We start from the raw sequence: 16,088 nt of genomic DNA on the forward strand, positions 1-16,088 counted from the left end.
ACAATTAAAATCTTTACTAAAGTTATATTTTTTCTTGCATCATAATATATCTCTGTGGTAAATTTCTTGGTAACAGTTCATCAGTTTTCACGGATTTTGTTTTTCACTTTAATTTTGAATACGAGTGCATTTACAGACAAAGGATGACAAACATGAAATCGTAGTAAAAAAAAAAATCTTCTTTGATATGTTTGCGAGTTACATTGGAAATAGAATTTCTGACAGCTAGGGAATGAAAAATACCCTTTCAAATTATAAATATGAAAAAAAAAAAAAAAAAAAAATTTTAATGTGCAATAGTGATGCAGTTTCTCAAGTCCAAACAGCCCTATTCGGTTGAATGTGAACCAACAACATAACAGTTTGACTGAATCTTGTTCTTTTTCATTTGGACATCCATTTTTGTCTTGAAGTATCTAGCTTCTCCAAGTGCATAATATATTTGCATGGAAAGTGGCAAGAAGTGTGAACCAGTTTCCTTTCTTAGTGGATGTTGAATTTTTTTCTTTATTCTGTATTTTAATTGGAACATGTAAAACTGTGTGACTTGTGAGATACATATATGTGAATAGAAATAAATATTACAATGAAAAAAATCCATAATTATGCAGGAAAAAATACTTTTGACATTTTTTGTAATTTTATAATGAGAGATTCTCATATCTATAAATATGATTTTTCAACAATGAGATTAAGGTAACATTTATGTTATAAAGTAGAAACTTTCTTTTTGTAGAGAGCTAACAAATTTGGGGAAACCTGTAGATTTATTCCAGAGAGGGTGAATCTTAATGAATGTGACTTCCAACATCATTCATTCTGCATCACACTGAAGCATTTGCTATTATGTAATGCTGATTGAATATCAAATCAAATCTAATTCATATCAAAGGCCCCCCACCCTCATTTCTATGACGGCTCTTCCACAGTTCATAGGTTTTTGTTCAATGCATTGACGTTTTATATGATTTATTTTCCTCACAGCTGCAAATGGTTTAACATCATGACATGACTTTTTTTTGTCCTTTAAAAACATTTTATTCATTTCAGGATGATTATATTTTATTATTTTAAAGTTGTAGCTGAAATTATAAAAGATGGTGTGAGCAGGAATTAAATTTCAATTATATACTTTAAAAAAACATCAGATTCAATTGCATTTTTAAATCTTTTATTTATACAAACACTGATCACTTTGAGATGCACACTGTCATAAAAATCTCCGGTTTATAATTTTACAGAAAACAAAATAAAATTAGAATAATAAATAAATATACTGAGTAAAATTCGCATTTAAAGCACAGAAACAAAATCTTTCAAATTTGCAGATATATATTCTTGCAAATTACCTTTGGCATACTGTTGAACTTTATACATCCATACAAAGTCGATTTAACATCATATACACAAAACATTTTCTCTATGTCTATGCATATGTATATACAACAGACATGAATGTCTGAAATTTTAAAAGCAAGTTCTCCAGGCAAACTCTCAAGGATTTAGATGGAGTAACTAAAGAATTTTCCTTTTGTACAAGGATACAGATGGGATTAATTTCAGCGGAAATAATGCATTTACCTTAATAAATAGACTTGTCACCTTTTTATTCATTTTTAAAATATAAAGCATTAGAACACTTGTTTTAATTTCACATTTAATTGAAATTTAAGAAACACTTAAAAAAATTATGGTGCCTTCATTTTAGACTTACTTTTTTCAACTTCTATTTATTTCACCAGAAAAAAAAATGTACAGAAAATGTCTCTGTAATCTTACAAGAGAATTTCCTAGAAAAATTAACTCCTGCCAAAACAATCTTTAATAGTCCAAGATCCTACTTTTTATTCTTACTTACAAATTAATTTTTCAGGTCCATTTCTTGAGATGGTAAAAACCTTTTTCTAACATCAATTAAAATTGAAATTACAATAATTCATCATGCTATAAAACTTTTCATTGTGCACTTGTTTTTGCACAATAAAAGTGCAAATAATTTTGAATCTTATTTGTAATGAAAACCAGATCAGAAGAAAGAGATCTAAATGTAAATGATACTAGGGAAGGAAATCCTCTTTCAAACGAAATAAGGGAGGGGGGGGGGATTGATGAGAGGGAAAACTGCCTGAAGTTCCTGCCAATTTCAGTTGCATCTGACAATCAAAAGAGGGTGTAAACAAACACCTTTAGAATTTATTTTGGAAAAAAATTAAAATAAACAATGATTTATTAACATAATGAAGTATTAATTATACACAATAAGCAAAGACACTCACAATATTTTTAAAAATCTTTAAATATTACAAACATATGTCTATAAATGATGCAATACAAGACACAATGAGGTTCAGTTTACATTAAAAAATAACAAAACAAGCCTATCTATTTAAAGCGCAATAAACACATTTTTTTCCCCCTTCACAATCATTATAATAATGATGAAAGTATTTTAAAACCAATTGTTATACAAAACCCAAAGCGAGAAACAGGAGATGGAGAGGAGCAGCTGAAAAGTGTACAGAAGCAGCTCAAATGATTGCTCTGGAATAAAAACTTAACTTAAACTCAATATAGCACCCCTCCTCTAAGATAGAAAAATGTAGGTGTATTTTATGAACATTTAAAATAGTCCATTATTTGAGATTTGGAGGGTTACATCACCTCAATGAAGTAACCTCTCCTTCGAGGGTTATATCATCAGTTAATTAAGAAGGAGATGCAATTTTCTCAACGAGGAAGCAAAATCTTCCTATTTAAATTCTTTAATATTTCAATCAATTTGCAATAAAAAAAAAATGCTGCTAAATCTCGAGTCTGACTTTGAAACTGTTGGTCAATTAAATTTGAATCGAACTATTAAAATAATTTGTGTTGCAAAGAGTAATTTAAATGTTTCTAAGAATTAAGCAGTTTTAGAAGCAAAGTACTTTGCAAGATTTTCCAGTATTTTTTTCATATAAGAAACACTGTCTTAATAAATTTTTTTTGGATGTTCGTTCCATTTTTAAAATAAAATTTTACATAAATAGTTTTTTTTTCAAATTAAATAACTACTAAAACTATTTTTTATAATGCATATTGTACACATAAAGCGATTCTGAGTAAGGAGAAAGGGATACGTTGTGCAAGTTTATTTAAGGTAATTTTTTTTGGTTTCTGTAGCCACCTTGAATTTTATTTCTCAAAGCAATATGAAATGAATTCTCACGAAATAAAAGATGTTATAAGTCAAACAAAACACAGTTATTATTTCCAGAATTGGATGAAGAGAATAATAATTTGTAGAGTTCTGAAAATTGTTCAGCTGCTTTGCACCCTTCAAAGTGATATTTAAAAGACTGTAGAAAGAGTAAATATGCAACAAATAAATTACTTAAGCAAATGTTTACAAACTTAAGGCAAAAAAACATTTATCATTATTTTGTCCCATACATTAAAAGGAGACAAAAAAAAAAAAAAAAATAAAAAAAAAAAAACCACAATCATTAACATTGTGAAATTAAGCTGATTTTCAAAAGACAAACATAAGTGATCACAGACTGTGACTCTAAAAGTTAAAATTATTTTTCAGCTTTAGTCATATAATTAGTTTGTTATAATTTGAAACAATATTTAATCCATTATCGATTTAACTTTTCACAACAGAGTTGTAACAGAAAGTCACAATGTGGTAATGTAATATCTTTACCAACAATAAATTATGAATGTAGTAACCAAAATTAGGATACTTATAGCATTGAAAGATATCAAGATTATTCATTTAAATGCTTATACGACTGTGTTTAAAACTATGATAATGAAACCAAAACCAAAGAAATAAGAGCATATAATAAATGGGGAGTTCAAATCTCACATTCCAACTATCATTTAACATCTGAAAAGAATAACAAAGAGTCATTTTTCTATAAAATAAGTTAATGTATAAATATGTAACTAAAAAATGGATAACTGAAATAAAATTTCATTTTTTTTTTTTTTTTACATAGATTACAAATATGATACAAATAATCACGTTTCAGTAGCCTTCATATACAAGACAAAATAACTATTTACATGATTACAACAATAACTTATATAGTTATTCACTTATTATAATAATATTAAATGTCAATATTTATACATTTTATTGCTGGTATTTAAATTGGAATTAAAGTAGAAATATACAGGATATCCATGAATAATTGGAATAGCATCCGAAATTTACACATATTTTAATTCTATAATTATGAATTATTATTTTTTGGCATACTTTTATTATTTGTTCATTATCCTACTTTGTAATCTAAGAAAGCTAAGTCGTAAGTAAGAAAAAAAAAAGTTTTATTTAATTATAACAGATTTCAATATTAATAAATTTCTCAAAATAGAAAGCAGATTATTATTCCCGGATCTGATATTTTTACAAGTGTGTCACTTGCAAATAGTCTGGCAATAAAATAATTGTTAACAATGCATCAAAACTTTTAATTGATGATTGATAAATTATATTACATTTTTTAAGTGATCATTTTTATTCATATGCATTTAATAAAGTCATTTTAATCAGTACTCATTGTTCATAGGGTATAAGAAATAAAAATGTGACAAAATAGATATTTTTTTTTCTCATGATATTCCAAAAGAAAAAGAAACAATATTTAAGTTACTAGTAGTTTGAGATTTGATAAAATTCAACACTAATTTTAGAGTAATATAAGAAATCTGATGCCATACCAAAAATATACTTTATCTTGTTAAATAAATACCAGTAAGATAATATTCGGCACCGCCAAAAACATATGAATAATTTAATTAATCATTATCATTACATATTTATTTTTATGAATTTTTTTGAGAGATATCATTAAAAACTCTTTACCCTAGTAACTTTCAGTACGGAAAATTAATCAAAATTTCAAATAATGGTCATGGAACATTCCTATATACGATTTTGAATACTGCCACTCTTTAGAAACATTGGAGTTTCTGAATGCTGAAGCAACCCCATTGTAATGGAGTTCATCACATAATTCACGGATTGCTTTTTATTTGTTTTACATCAGCCTGAGTAGAAATTATGAGCATAGGGTAGGGTTCATTTTTTTTAACCATAGAAAAAATTATGGAGAGTGTACTTTGTAAACAGTATTTGCTTTTTGCTATGATTTATTAAAGGCTTAAATTAACTCTCCCAGGCAGCTGTGAAGCAGAACACAAGCAGTGTGTGTGAATTGATATGTAGTGTCTTACTGGTCCACCTTCGATACCATGGGTGGAAAATCATTTTCATAGTCATTTCGGGCTGTGATCGGAGCTTTACACTCTTGTTCTGATTCTAAAAAAGTAAATTTTATTTTTTTATTACAATATAAAATTTAAAAAAGATAGTCTTTGTATAAGTCAAGTTTCTTGCAAAAAAGATCTAATATATGATTCAATGAATGCAAACAATAAAAAAAGTATGCTCGTTTACATAGGTTGAACTAACAAGAATGTAAAAAAGGTAATCAGACTGTACTTACAAATATAAGTTACAACACTGTACACGGTACTTACAATAAAAACAACACTGTATAGTTATAAAACTATTAATTCATAAATGTATACTATGATTATCAGGAAATGATGATATTCAAATATATCCCACACACTTTCAGGAATGTTAGATATTGTACTAAAGATTCATAATTTTGCATCAAGAGTTGATTATTAAAAGATGCTACGCCAAATATGTAATACTCTTTTAATAATCTCCTGTTAAGCTCTTTTCACACACAGAAGAACTTTATAAGAGATTTGATGCAAACTCTTATAAAGCACTGAAAGATGCATTTAGTGAAAGTTTTTTTTGAGAAAACCTCTTTAGAAAGACTAATACAAGTCTCTACATTACTCGGATATGCAGCATTCTAAAGGTATTGCATTTCTTTGCTACTTCCCAGCTTTATTTATAAAAAGCATATCATATAAATTTATAATGCTTTAATTTTTTGTCCTTTAACATTTTTTAATTGACAGTTGTTACATTTTAAAATCGATGACATAAGACAATGCCTATTTTTATCACTTTGTAATTTTATTACAATTATGAAATTTTTTTCTGAATTTTATAGTTTAATTACAAGCATGAAAAGAACAAGTATGCATCTTTTTTTTTAAAAAAAACCAATTCTTAAAAAAAAAAAAAAAAAAAAAATTTTGCAATTTTCTCAATTTAAAAAAAAAGTTAAATCTAAAGCTATGTATTAACTTTTAAAAAAAATCAAATTGAGAAGTTTTAAATTTATATAAATGCTACTAATATGGAATTTTAGAAGTACACAAAGCAAATAAGCCTTGTTAAGTTCAAGAAAATATGCATTTTTTTTGGGGGGGGGAGGATAAAAATTTCATCTTTTCTGTGTTTTTTTTTCTACATATTTAATTCAAAAATACAATTCATTTGCCATTTATTAAATAAAAAAAAAGCAATAAAATTTTAAATTTAATGAAACTATAAAAAAACCGCTTTAAGGAATAATAAATTACTGTAGAAATCAACAGTTGCAAATATGGTATTAAAGTTGAAAAGATAAGTTGCGACTACAAACGATAATTTCGAACTTTTAAATTAGTTTCCAGAATCATAATCCATATAATTTCAAGCAAAATTTAAAACTTTTAACTAGTATCATCTATTGGAAAGTCAATTAAAACACCCGTTTCATTACTTTTTTATTAATAAATTTTCATCTATAGCGTGAAATTTTTATATCTTTAAACGAATTATATTTTTGTTCTGTTATTGCTTTTTGTCATTGATTTCCAAATGAATAATTATACAGAAAAATCTTTTATCATAAAAATATTTTTTTTTCAATCAAAACAGATCTATGAAAACTTTTAAGGTTTTAGAAATTTTCAGATTTTATGTTTGAATAATAACTTGCAAAAATATCTCTCATTGTTAAAACAAAATTGCAATGGTCTTGTGTCAGAAGTTAAAACAGAAAGAAAGCCTCATCACTGTAAATATTAAATAAATTATTACTGAACACACCAACAATTTTTTAAATGCATGAGCAAACTAAAATGAAGCTCCATACCAAATAATAAAAATAATTAAAGCCAGCAGTGGGAAAATGTCTCAGATGCAATAAAATTAAAAGCAAAAGAGTATCCTTTTGATATAAGTCTCTTTGGCTCATTCAATCTCGATAGAGCAGATTTTGCTGGCTTTTCTCTACCACACACACACTTCTCAAACTAACAAATTTGTAAATTTCTAACACCTGCATTTCTGAATTTCTATGCATTTCTTGTTTTATTATGGGAGTTTTGATTAATATGCTTTTTCTAGCATCTGCTTATTATTCTGCTGCAATTGTTTCATCACGCGCTTTACCGGAGATCGTGTCTTCTGTCAAAAAGCTTATTTATGCTATGTAATTGTAGTACCCTACTTTTCACATACTCTTTTTTAAAAATTAACATTAAAGCACTTTTTTTTTTTTTTTTTTTTTTTTAACAAGCAATGCAATAATGCAGCTTGACTTCTGCATTTGCTATTTATTCTTCTTTTAGTTAACAATACAGAACTTACTTATGATTGTCATGCTTTTAATTATTTTCAGTCGGAGATAGTCAGATTGTAATAAATGGCAATGATTTGGTGGTTCTCTGAAAGTACTTGCGCTCAGCGACATCTTATTTTTCATCCGACTGAATGAGTATATGCTGAGCATCATATTTTAATTACAGCTATTACACTGATGGTAAATATCTAAGTATTATTCGACTACAATTGACATTAAAAAAGTGGAAAAACCTGCACGGGATGAGAAGGGTATTTTAATGATTCAATTATAAATGTACTTTCATTTTATATTTTCATCCTACGAAGTGCATTGGCCATTATTAGGCCAGTTCAGGGGTGTGAGGAGAGGATCAAGGGGCAGATGCCAGTAAAGGAGGTCTTCTCCGGCCCCTGTTGTTTTTAGGGTCGTCCATCGGAATTTCAACGATAGCCTCGTTGCTATTTTTGTCAAGTTTTTGGTAATATCTTATAGAGATTATCTTAAAATATTCCTCAGTGGTCGGTCATTTAAGGAATGTTTTTATTTCGAGTTGAGGTATTTATCTAGTTTTGTAGGACCTTTTTTTTTTTTTTTTTTTTTTATATGGGTCTTTGCAGCCGCTCCCCAAACAGGGGAAGCATAACTTATCAAAGAATATAATAGGAACTAACAGACACACTGCTTAACGAGAGTTTGGAATCAGTGGATACAAGGCACCTTCTATCTTTCTAAATTTGCTTTGGATATTATCGACTTGCGTCTTATATGCAAGTCTCTTATCAAGAGTGACTACTTACTTTGATTTTGCCATCGCATTAGACATCTAAACAATTTTGGTGGTGGGGTAATTTAATACAGTAATTTATATGCAATAAATATTACACATTTTAAATTCACCATCACTAAATTTTTAAATTACGCATCCAGAACATCCAATAAAAAGAGTTCAGAACAATGACAAAACTAATTAATTAAAAATATTAATTAAACCCTAATTATATAAATACACAAAATAAAAAATGAAAAAAAAAATAATAAGATTCATAAGAAATAAGAACACAAAATAATTTGAAACAATTTTGAGCTATGTAATATGTTAAAATCTTTTTTTTTTCTTTTTTTTTTAAGAACTTACTTTATTGAAATAAAACTTTAAAAGTTCATATGTTAGGTCGAAAATTGTCACAGAATGAGTGTCATACTAAGTATACTAAGTATACTAAGATTTAAAACTGATAATAAAAGAATCATCCAAGAATAACCATGTGTAATTCAAAAATTGATAAGAGAAACTTATTTCCTTTTTTTAAAAACATTTTAATTCAGATTCATATCACAAAATGAACATAACTGCAGTTTTATCTCCATCCCAAATCTTACAACATGATCAATAACGATTGAGCAGATTGAAATGCTTTACCAGGTTTAATGCACAATCATGATCAAAACTGACGATCTCAGAGTTGAGATCATGACTCCTTTCAAACTTGAACCATTATGATCTGAAAAGTACTGAGCATGAACAAAAATAAAACAATGACTGACTGTAATTTAAGAATTTTCTTTATTTCATTGATTTGATTCCCCTCCCCCCCCACGCACACACTACAGCCTTAGGTTGAAAGAAAGAAAGAAAAAGGGGGAAAATAAGGAGGGGGTGGGGAGAAAGAAAGAGATTATTGGCAATTTGGCAAAAATATGCTTGGGGCAAATCAAATGCGACACAGAACATTTTTTTAAATATTTATTTAAAATATTGGGAAAGTTTCTGAGTGAATAGTTTTGCATAAATATTCAGCATATCTTTTAAAATACTAACAAAAAAAGAAAGTAATTAGCATGATGTTTCATAAAAAAGTATTGTTTTCATTTTAGTGATTAAAAATTCAAGTTCAATTCTGAAAATTCATTCAATTCATTTTAGTTAAATATACCACAATGAAGAAAAATGCATACCCAATTGTTGTTGCATGTATGATAGTCTCCTTCAAAAATTCAAGGTTCATTAAATATATATATATATATATATATATATATATATATATAAAATCTGAGCAAACTCATATTGTTATAAAATGATATAAATTAAAGTATATTATTTGTAAAACTGGTCTTTTTTTGTTACAAATTCTTCTTTAAACATTAATTTAAAAAAAAAGTCAAAAATTGTTAATCCTTTGCTCTTGAGAGGTGACTCACAGTCACCAATTGAAACATGACTAAAACAGTTTTTATTTATATATATATATATTGTAGAAAAAAGACAAGGTGAGGTTTTAAAAAAATGAAATTACACCTTGTATTTTAATACCTCTTCATAATTAAGCGAGCTTTTGTATTCTCTTAATAATCTTGCATCTAATTACTTTTCCGAGTGAAAAGGGTTAAATGTAATGCAATTACTATAGACAATAAAAAATTACTCAAACACTAATTACATTAATTTATTAGTTTCTAAGGAATTATACTCACTAAATGTAATTTTCATCTTCAAATTCTTTTTAATGGAAATTAGTCATAACATGCTCTCAATGGCAATTACCTCCATGCTGCACAAAGATTTATCTTTGCAACAATACTATTTTCTTGTTTTTCAATTAATTCTGAAATTACTATTATTCATATTTGACTGGAAAAAGAAAAGTTTTTAGTTACATACACTAATTTTAAATTCCCTTTAATCTAAAAAATTAAGCTCTGAAAAAATTTCAAAATTACTGACATAGCTTTAAAAATTTGTTTAATTCAATTTATACTTTTTTTTTCTAGTTGTTGATGAAAATAAAGAAAGTAAAACAAATTGACAAGATTTCTTTTTCCAAAAAAAAAAAAAAAATAATATATACTGGTGCTTTTGCTTCAAACAATAAGTTGAGGGGAAAAAAAGCAAAGAATAAAAAGTGGAGACATGCCTCATGCAAGAGGGCGAGGTCCATGCATTACACACCTTGGGCCGTTCCCGCTTCCGCACCCCGCACTATGGCTGCATAGCTCGTGCCCCCTTTAAAACAAGGAAGAAACAGAAAGAACACAGTCAGTTCAAGGGAAACTAAGGGATGGATTTTATTTTATTTCTGCCTTTATTATTCCCTTCCAATAATTTATTTTTATTTAAAAGATAAAAATAGAGAATATCTTTAAAAATTTAGATACATTTTGAATAACTATTACATTAACTATTAAAAGACAACAATTAACGCAAATGTAAAATTCAATTAATTACTGGAGGCAATCAAAATGTTGGTTGTCATTGTCCAAGAATGGCTGACAAAATACACTGACAATAATTGTGCAGCAAATTGGATGATTTATAGACAAATTCTCTGTTACTATTGGCCCCTCAATCTAAAGCTAAGTATCCTTACTCATTGTTCTTTTAGCCTTAACAATTTTTTTACTAGAGTTCCACCAAAATAGGCATTTAATTTATTTATAAATGAAGTAATGCATCAACTGTCATGGTGATTACTGCTTCCACCCATCCATAGTTGAAATAAATTCTGACCCTTAGTATTTAAATCTATATGTAATAGTTATTCGAAGTGTATAAAAATTATCTGTGATATCCTGTATATACATTTACTGAAACAAACAGAAATTGTAGAAACTTTAAAGAGGAAACACAATGCACAAAAATACATTAGAGATTAGACACACACAAGATCATTTAAATATGACAATGAAATTAAAAGTGCACATTTATTGCAGAGTTACCATTTCAGTTGCATTGCATGATTGCACATATAAGCAAAACTTCAACATTCTAAGGATTAAATATATTCAGATCAAATATGAGATATCAATATATAAAAGTAAAATTGCTCCTTATAGAATTAAATATTTTTCTTTCCAAAAGAAATGAAATTAAAGATTTCTGCTAAAGTAAAATGCACAGCTATAACTAGAAAGAAGAGAATTTGAATAAGATTCATAACATCAGTTTCCAAATTCTCCAAGAAGGCTGTCAAATGCTGCACATACTGGATGGTGGTTATAAAATAAGCATCTCTACTTGAAGCTGTCTAGAGCTTGAAGGAATGAAACCAAAATCGGTACACTTATTAATTGAGAAGGGAGAAGAAAATAATAAATAGTTGCAACAACTACTAAAAGATAGCGCTTTTCTATTTATAATGTGCATGAAATAAAAAAAAATTTAAGTGCCATTCATTCCCTACATTGGTTATTTGCAAGGCAAGTTGCAAAGTAATACATTTCTTGGCTCGGTAGGATACAGCAATTTAAGTGAGATTTAATTTTCATTTTTAAATCTCTCCTGACAAACAGGATAGAGTTTTCAATTATCCTTGACAATTTCAAGCGTTGAATATTTAGGAATAAAAACCTATATATTTCATGCTTTTAGAATAACTTATTACCTAATAAGAAGTGACATTAAAGAAAGGAACATGATAGTGTCCTCTCCTGCCATTATTTAATGTCAAATGAACAACTGATATTTTTAAAGAATCTACCAAGTGATCTACACATTATTTATGTACAAAAATTAGTTACTAATAATTATTGGATACTGATTAATGTCAAGAAGAAAGTAAGAAAATAAAAAAAAAAATGATATCAAAGAAAACAAAAAACATGAGATAATGAAAGATGAATTTGTTTTTGATTTCATTTTTTTTTCCAACAAGAAAAGAGTTTGTGAAGAAATCATTCATGGTTGATATTTCAGCAAATAGGTATATTTTTGGTTAAGTTGAATGATGATCTTTATTTGTTTGTCAGAGGGATTGATGGAGTCTATGGTAGTCAGCTAAATGTGACAGATTTGAAAAGCACCAATTTGACTAAATCAAAACTCATTTTAGTACTAAATGATTACTGAAACTCAGATAAAAGTTATGTAACCAGATCTTATTGTAAAGTGAATTTTTTTTAGGCTTCAAAAATATCAGACAAAAATTAGAGATTGAACATTCTACTTGAAATGGGAGTTCTGTTTTCCACAACTAAATTGAGCAACTTGTTTTCATTCATTCTTCCCTTTACATGTCTCACTATTTTCAGTCATTTATGTTTTCAAATAGGTTCACATCTTGATAAAATTAGGGATAAAATGATTCACTGAATTATTAAAAATCAAAGATCATAAAAGTTAAGGTAAATTTGCAATATTTCAAGAAATAGATTATATTTTTATTCAAAAACAATAAAAAAAACAGTATTTAAGACACCTGAGAATAGGCAGTTAAATATACTTTGAGGCAATAAGCAGTATTTTTTTATTACAAATATATTCACTTCAAATCAGTCCATTACTGTGATAAAAAATTAACAAAATGATTTTAATTCATCATTTATTGACACTGATAAATTAAGATTATTTTTTAATAGGAATCTTTTATCTCATATTCCTTTCCTAATATTTAATTATCAATTTTACATTTTTTTTTCAACTAAATACACATGATTTGTATATTTTACAAAATAGTACTAGTACTATATTTTACAAAAGTACATAGTACTATATTTTACAAAATATACTACTATATATATTAAAAGAAAAAAAAATATCAGTTAAAATTAATTGTTGAATAAATAAAGTTAAAAACTGCAAGTAGGAATAAGATATCAAAATACAGGAAAAAATGTTTTTTCCCCCCCTTTTATTCTTTTAAAGCTATTGTGTAGCAATTTAAGAATTGGTATGAGAGAAAATAAGAAATTTTACTGATTACTAGAACTTATTACTGTATATAAATTATGTATTTAAAATTATAAAGCAACAGAAGATTATTCTTTTTAAAAGACTGAGTTGTTCTTGAATATGCTCATAAAAGTCACGGATAAAGAATAGATTTTTGTTAAGAAGTTATGACCTTTACTTAGAGACTTGGATATTTGCAAGGAAATTTTTTTTTAACCCTTAAAAAGTCATAACTCTTGGACAATTTCAAATTTTTTTTGGGCTTTATTGCGAGAAGATTTTATTTTTAAATTTAATCATAGTTTTTTAATCAGCTAATAACCTTATAAAATTAGGAAGAATAAATACACTTACTAATGATCAATCAGACTACATTGGAAGTAGTGATTATATTTTGTGAGAGTAAATATTCAAAAGAAACATTTACAGGTCCATTTAATTTTAGGCAAAAAAAGGGGCATTTTTTTACACAGGAGTTTTTTAAAAAAATGCTTAGTTAAATAAATTTTTAATTCCAAATCATGATGGTCACACAAAGGATTACATAACAAAAAAACTACAATTTAAAAAATCAAAAATTGAATCTTGAAGTTAATTAAAAAATGAAATCATCTTTAATTACATTTGAAATTAAGTAAACAAACGTATAAGATTTTCATAGTAAGATCTCAAAAAAAAAAAAAAAAAAAAAAAAAAAAAAAGAAGCCCACTGCATTAAAAGTATAAGCCATTTTCAAGGAATTTAATTATGAATTTAAATTAAACTCAATCCATTTAAAAAACCAAAAATACTTTTTTCTTTCTCATTTTTAAAGGAAAATGTTTATGAGTCACAATTTAAGGACACAAAAATAATCAATTTGGATCAGTAGAAAAGTCTTGTAACATACAACCAAGTAGGTACAGAATGCATTTATCTGTAAATATGGAACCGTTTTTTTATTATAGCATTTTGCTTCAATGAATGTCAAATATGCAATTTCATCATAATAGGGCTCTAGTTCATAATTCTTTTAAATTAAATACTTCCTTAACCAGTGCATTTGGAAATATCACAACTTAAATTAAGTAACCATATGGGTGTTCAAATGATATTTAAGCTTAATGGACCCCCCCCCCTCCTTCTAGGGTTGCTTAAAATATAAAGTTTAAGACAAGAAATCTATAAATAAAGTAAATTTCATAATTTTTTTAATAGCATGCTTCATCAACAATGCTGCATAATGTGTAAGAAAAATTTGTTTTGTGGCAATACTTCTAAATGTCAGCCAAAGGAAATCATATCAAGCAAATACTATAATAAAATAACTTTTATTTCAAATATATAAATAGTTTATTATAACAATATTTAAAATAATATTTCATTTTGTAATGAAATAATTGAATTCTTTTCATCATATTGCATTACCTGTACAAATTTTGTTATCTTTTATTTATTTATTTTTAAATACTAGCTGAATTTCTATTTTATGATTTCTACCGAATATTTAAATCAAATAAAAACAATGCAATGACAGTTCCATAAATTTTGTCTTTTCAAAAATTATATATTGCTTTTCCCCCGCAGTAATTTGGCATATGGCCCCCATGAATTGGCAGCTTTTACTTGCTTCAGAAGGCAGGTGTGGGACGGGGGGGGGAGCATGAAAAAAAAAATGAGCTACGGCATTAAATTTGTTTCCTACTAAATTTAATTAATACGACCGAGAGAATGCATAAATTTATTAAAAAAATTATTTCATAAATTTTACATCATAACATTTACAATTCCAAGCAAGTAAAATATTGTTTTTATTTAAAGCATTTTATCAATTAGAAGTATATGCCTACCTTTCACGATTTAGAAACTAACTATTGAGTAATAAGGATTGGAATGGGCATCTCATATTTTCAAGCTTAATTAACATGAACTAAACAATGCTATATAACTTAATAGCTTATATATCACACATGATAAAATAAGATTTATTCTATACATGCAATTTAATATCAATTTACTTTCTTTCTGCTTTTCAAACTGCTAATCTCTCTCCACCATTCTTAAAATATATCACAAAAACTACGTCATGATAAAAAAAGAGGAATTGAATTGTTTCTGAAGCAGGCAATACAACATTTCAATATTAAATCTAACAAATTTTTCACATTTCTAAATTTAATTTTATGTAAAAAAAAGTTTATGATTTTATTTTAGAATAAAAAATAATGTCTACACATTTCTTCAAATGCTGAAATCAACAGTCATATATTTATGCCATTGTTACTAATTGAGATGAAAACTGAAGCCCATTCCCCACCCATATAAAAACAGTTTTTGAATGATATTTGCTAGTTTATTTATGAACAAAGTAATTATATAATGAAAATAATTCTATTTGATATGCAAGTTCTATAAGAATTTGGAGAAATCCACTGAAAAGAAATCTAAACAATGTGTGTGTGAACACAATAACTCAAAATATAATTATTTTAAAATAATAATTTTATAAGTTATTTAATATGAAAAAAATATATATTTCATAAAATTTCATTTTTTAAAAAAATGTAACGAACATTCCAAAAAAATATTAAAATAGCCTATTACATTTTTTATATGGAAAAAATATTGGAAATTTTAATAAAATACTTCGTTTCTAAAACTGCATAAGAATTCTAGGAAACATTAAAGCTACTTTTTGCAACACAGGTTAAATGATTTTAATAGTAAAGTTTATCGTAATCTTTGCACAAAATTTTAGAACAATTCAATAACTAATTAGTGCTTTTTGCATAAGTACCATATATATATATATATATATATATAAGTATGCTTATATGCAACTAATAATATATATTTTAGTAAATATTTAAACAAAAGAAACTGCCAAATATTACTTCCAATCTTTTTC

At 26.6% G+C, this 16,088-nt stretch overlaps 1 protein-coding gene across 3 annotated transcripts in view; it reads right to left on the bottom strand.

The window, feature by feature from the left end:
* Window positions 1–1,154: 1,154 nt before the first annotated feature.
* LOC129980987 (WD repeat domain phosphoinositide-interacting protein 2-like) overlaps window positions 1,155–16,088 on the bottom strand; it is a 50,918-nt gene continuing 35,984 nt past the window's right edge. The window contains exons 11-12 of one of the 3 annotated variants that reach the window (XM_056091552.1): window positions 10,483–10,536; window positions 1,155–5,314 (exon numbers count right to left, since the gene is read on the bottom strand). In XM_056091552.1, coding sequence (XP_055947527.1) covers window positions 5,226–5,314; window positions 10,483–10,536 — 143 coding nt within the window. In that variant the 3' untranslated portion in view covers window positions 1,155–5,225. Of the gene's footprint in view, window positions 5,315–10,447; window positions 10,537–16,088 lie in introns of all 3 variants that reach the window. The other 2 variants (XM_056091554.1, XM_056091553.1) reach the window with 2 other exon arrangements.

This window comes from Argiope bruennichi, chromosome 8, assembly GCF_947563725.1.
Source record: "Argiope bruennichi chromosome 8, qqArgBrue1.1, whole genome shotgun sequence".
Classification (NCBI taxonomy): Eukaryota; Metazoa; Arthropoda; class Arachnida; order Araneae; family Araneidae; genus Argiope; species Argiope bruennichi.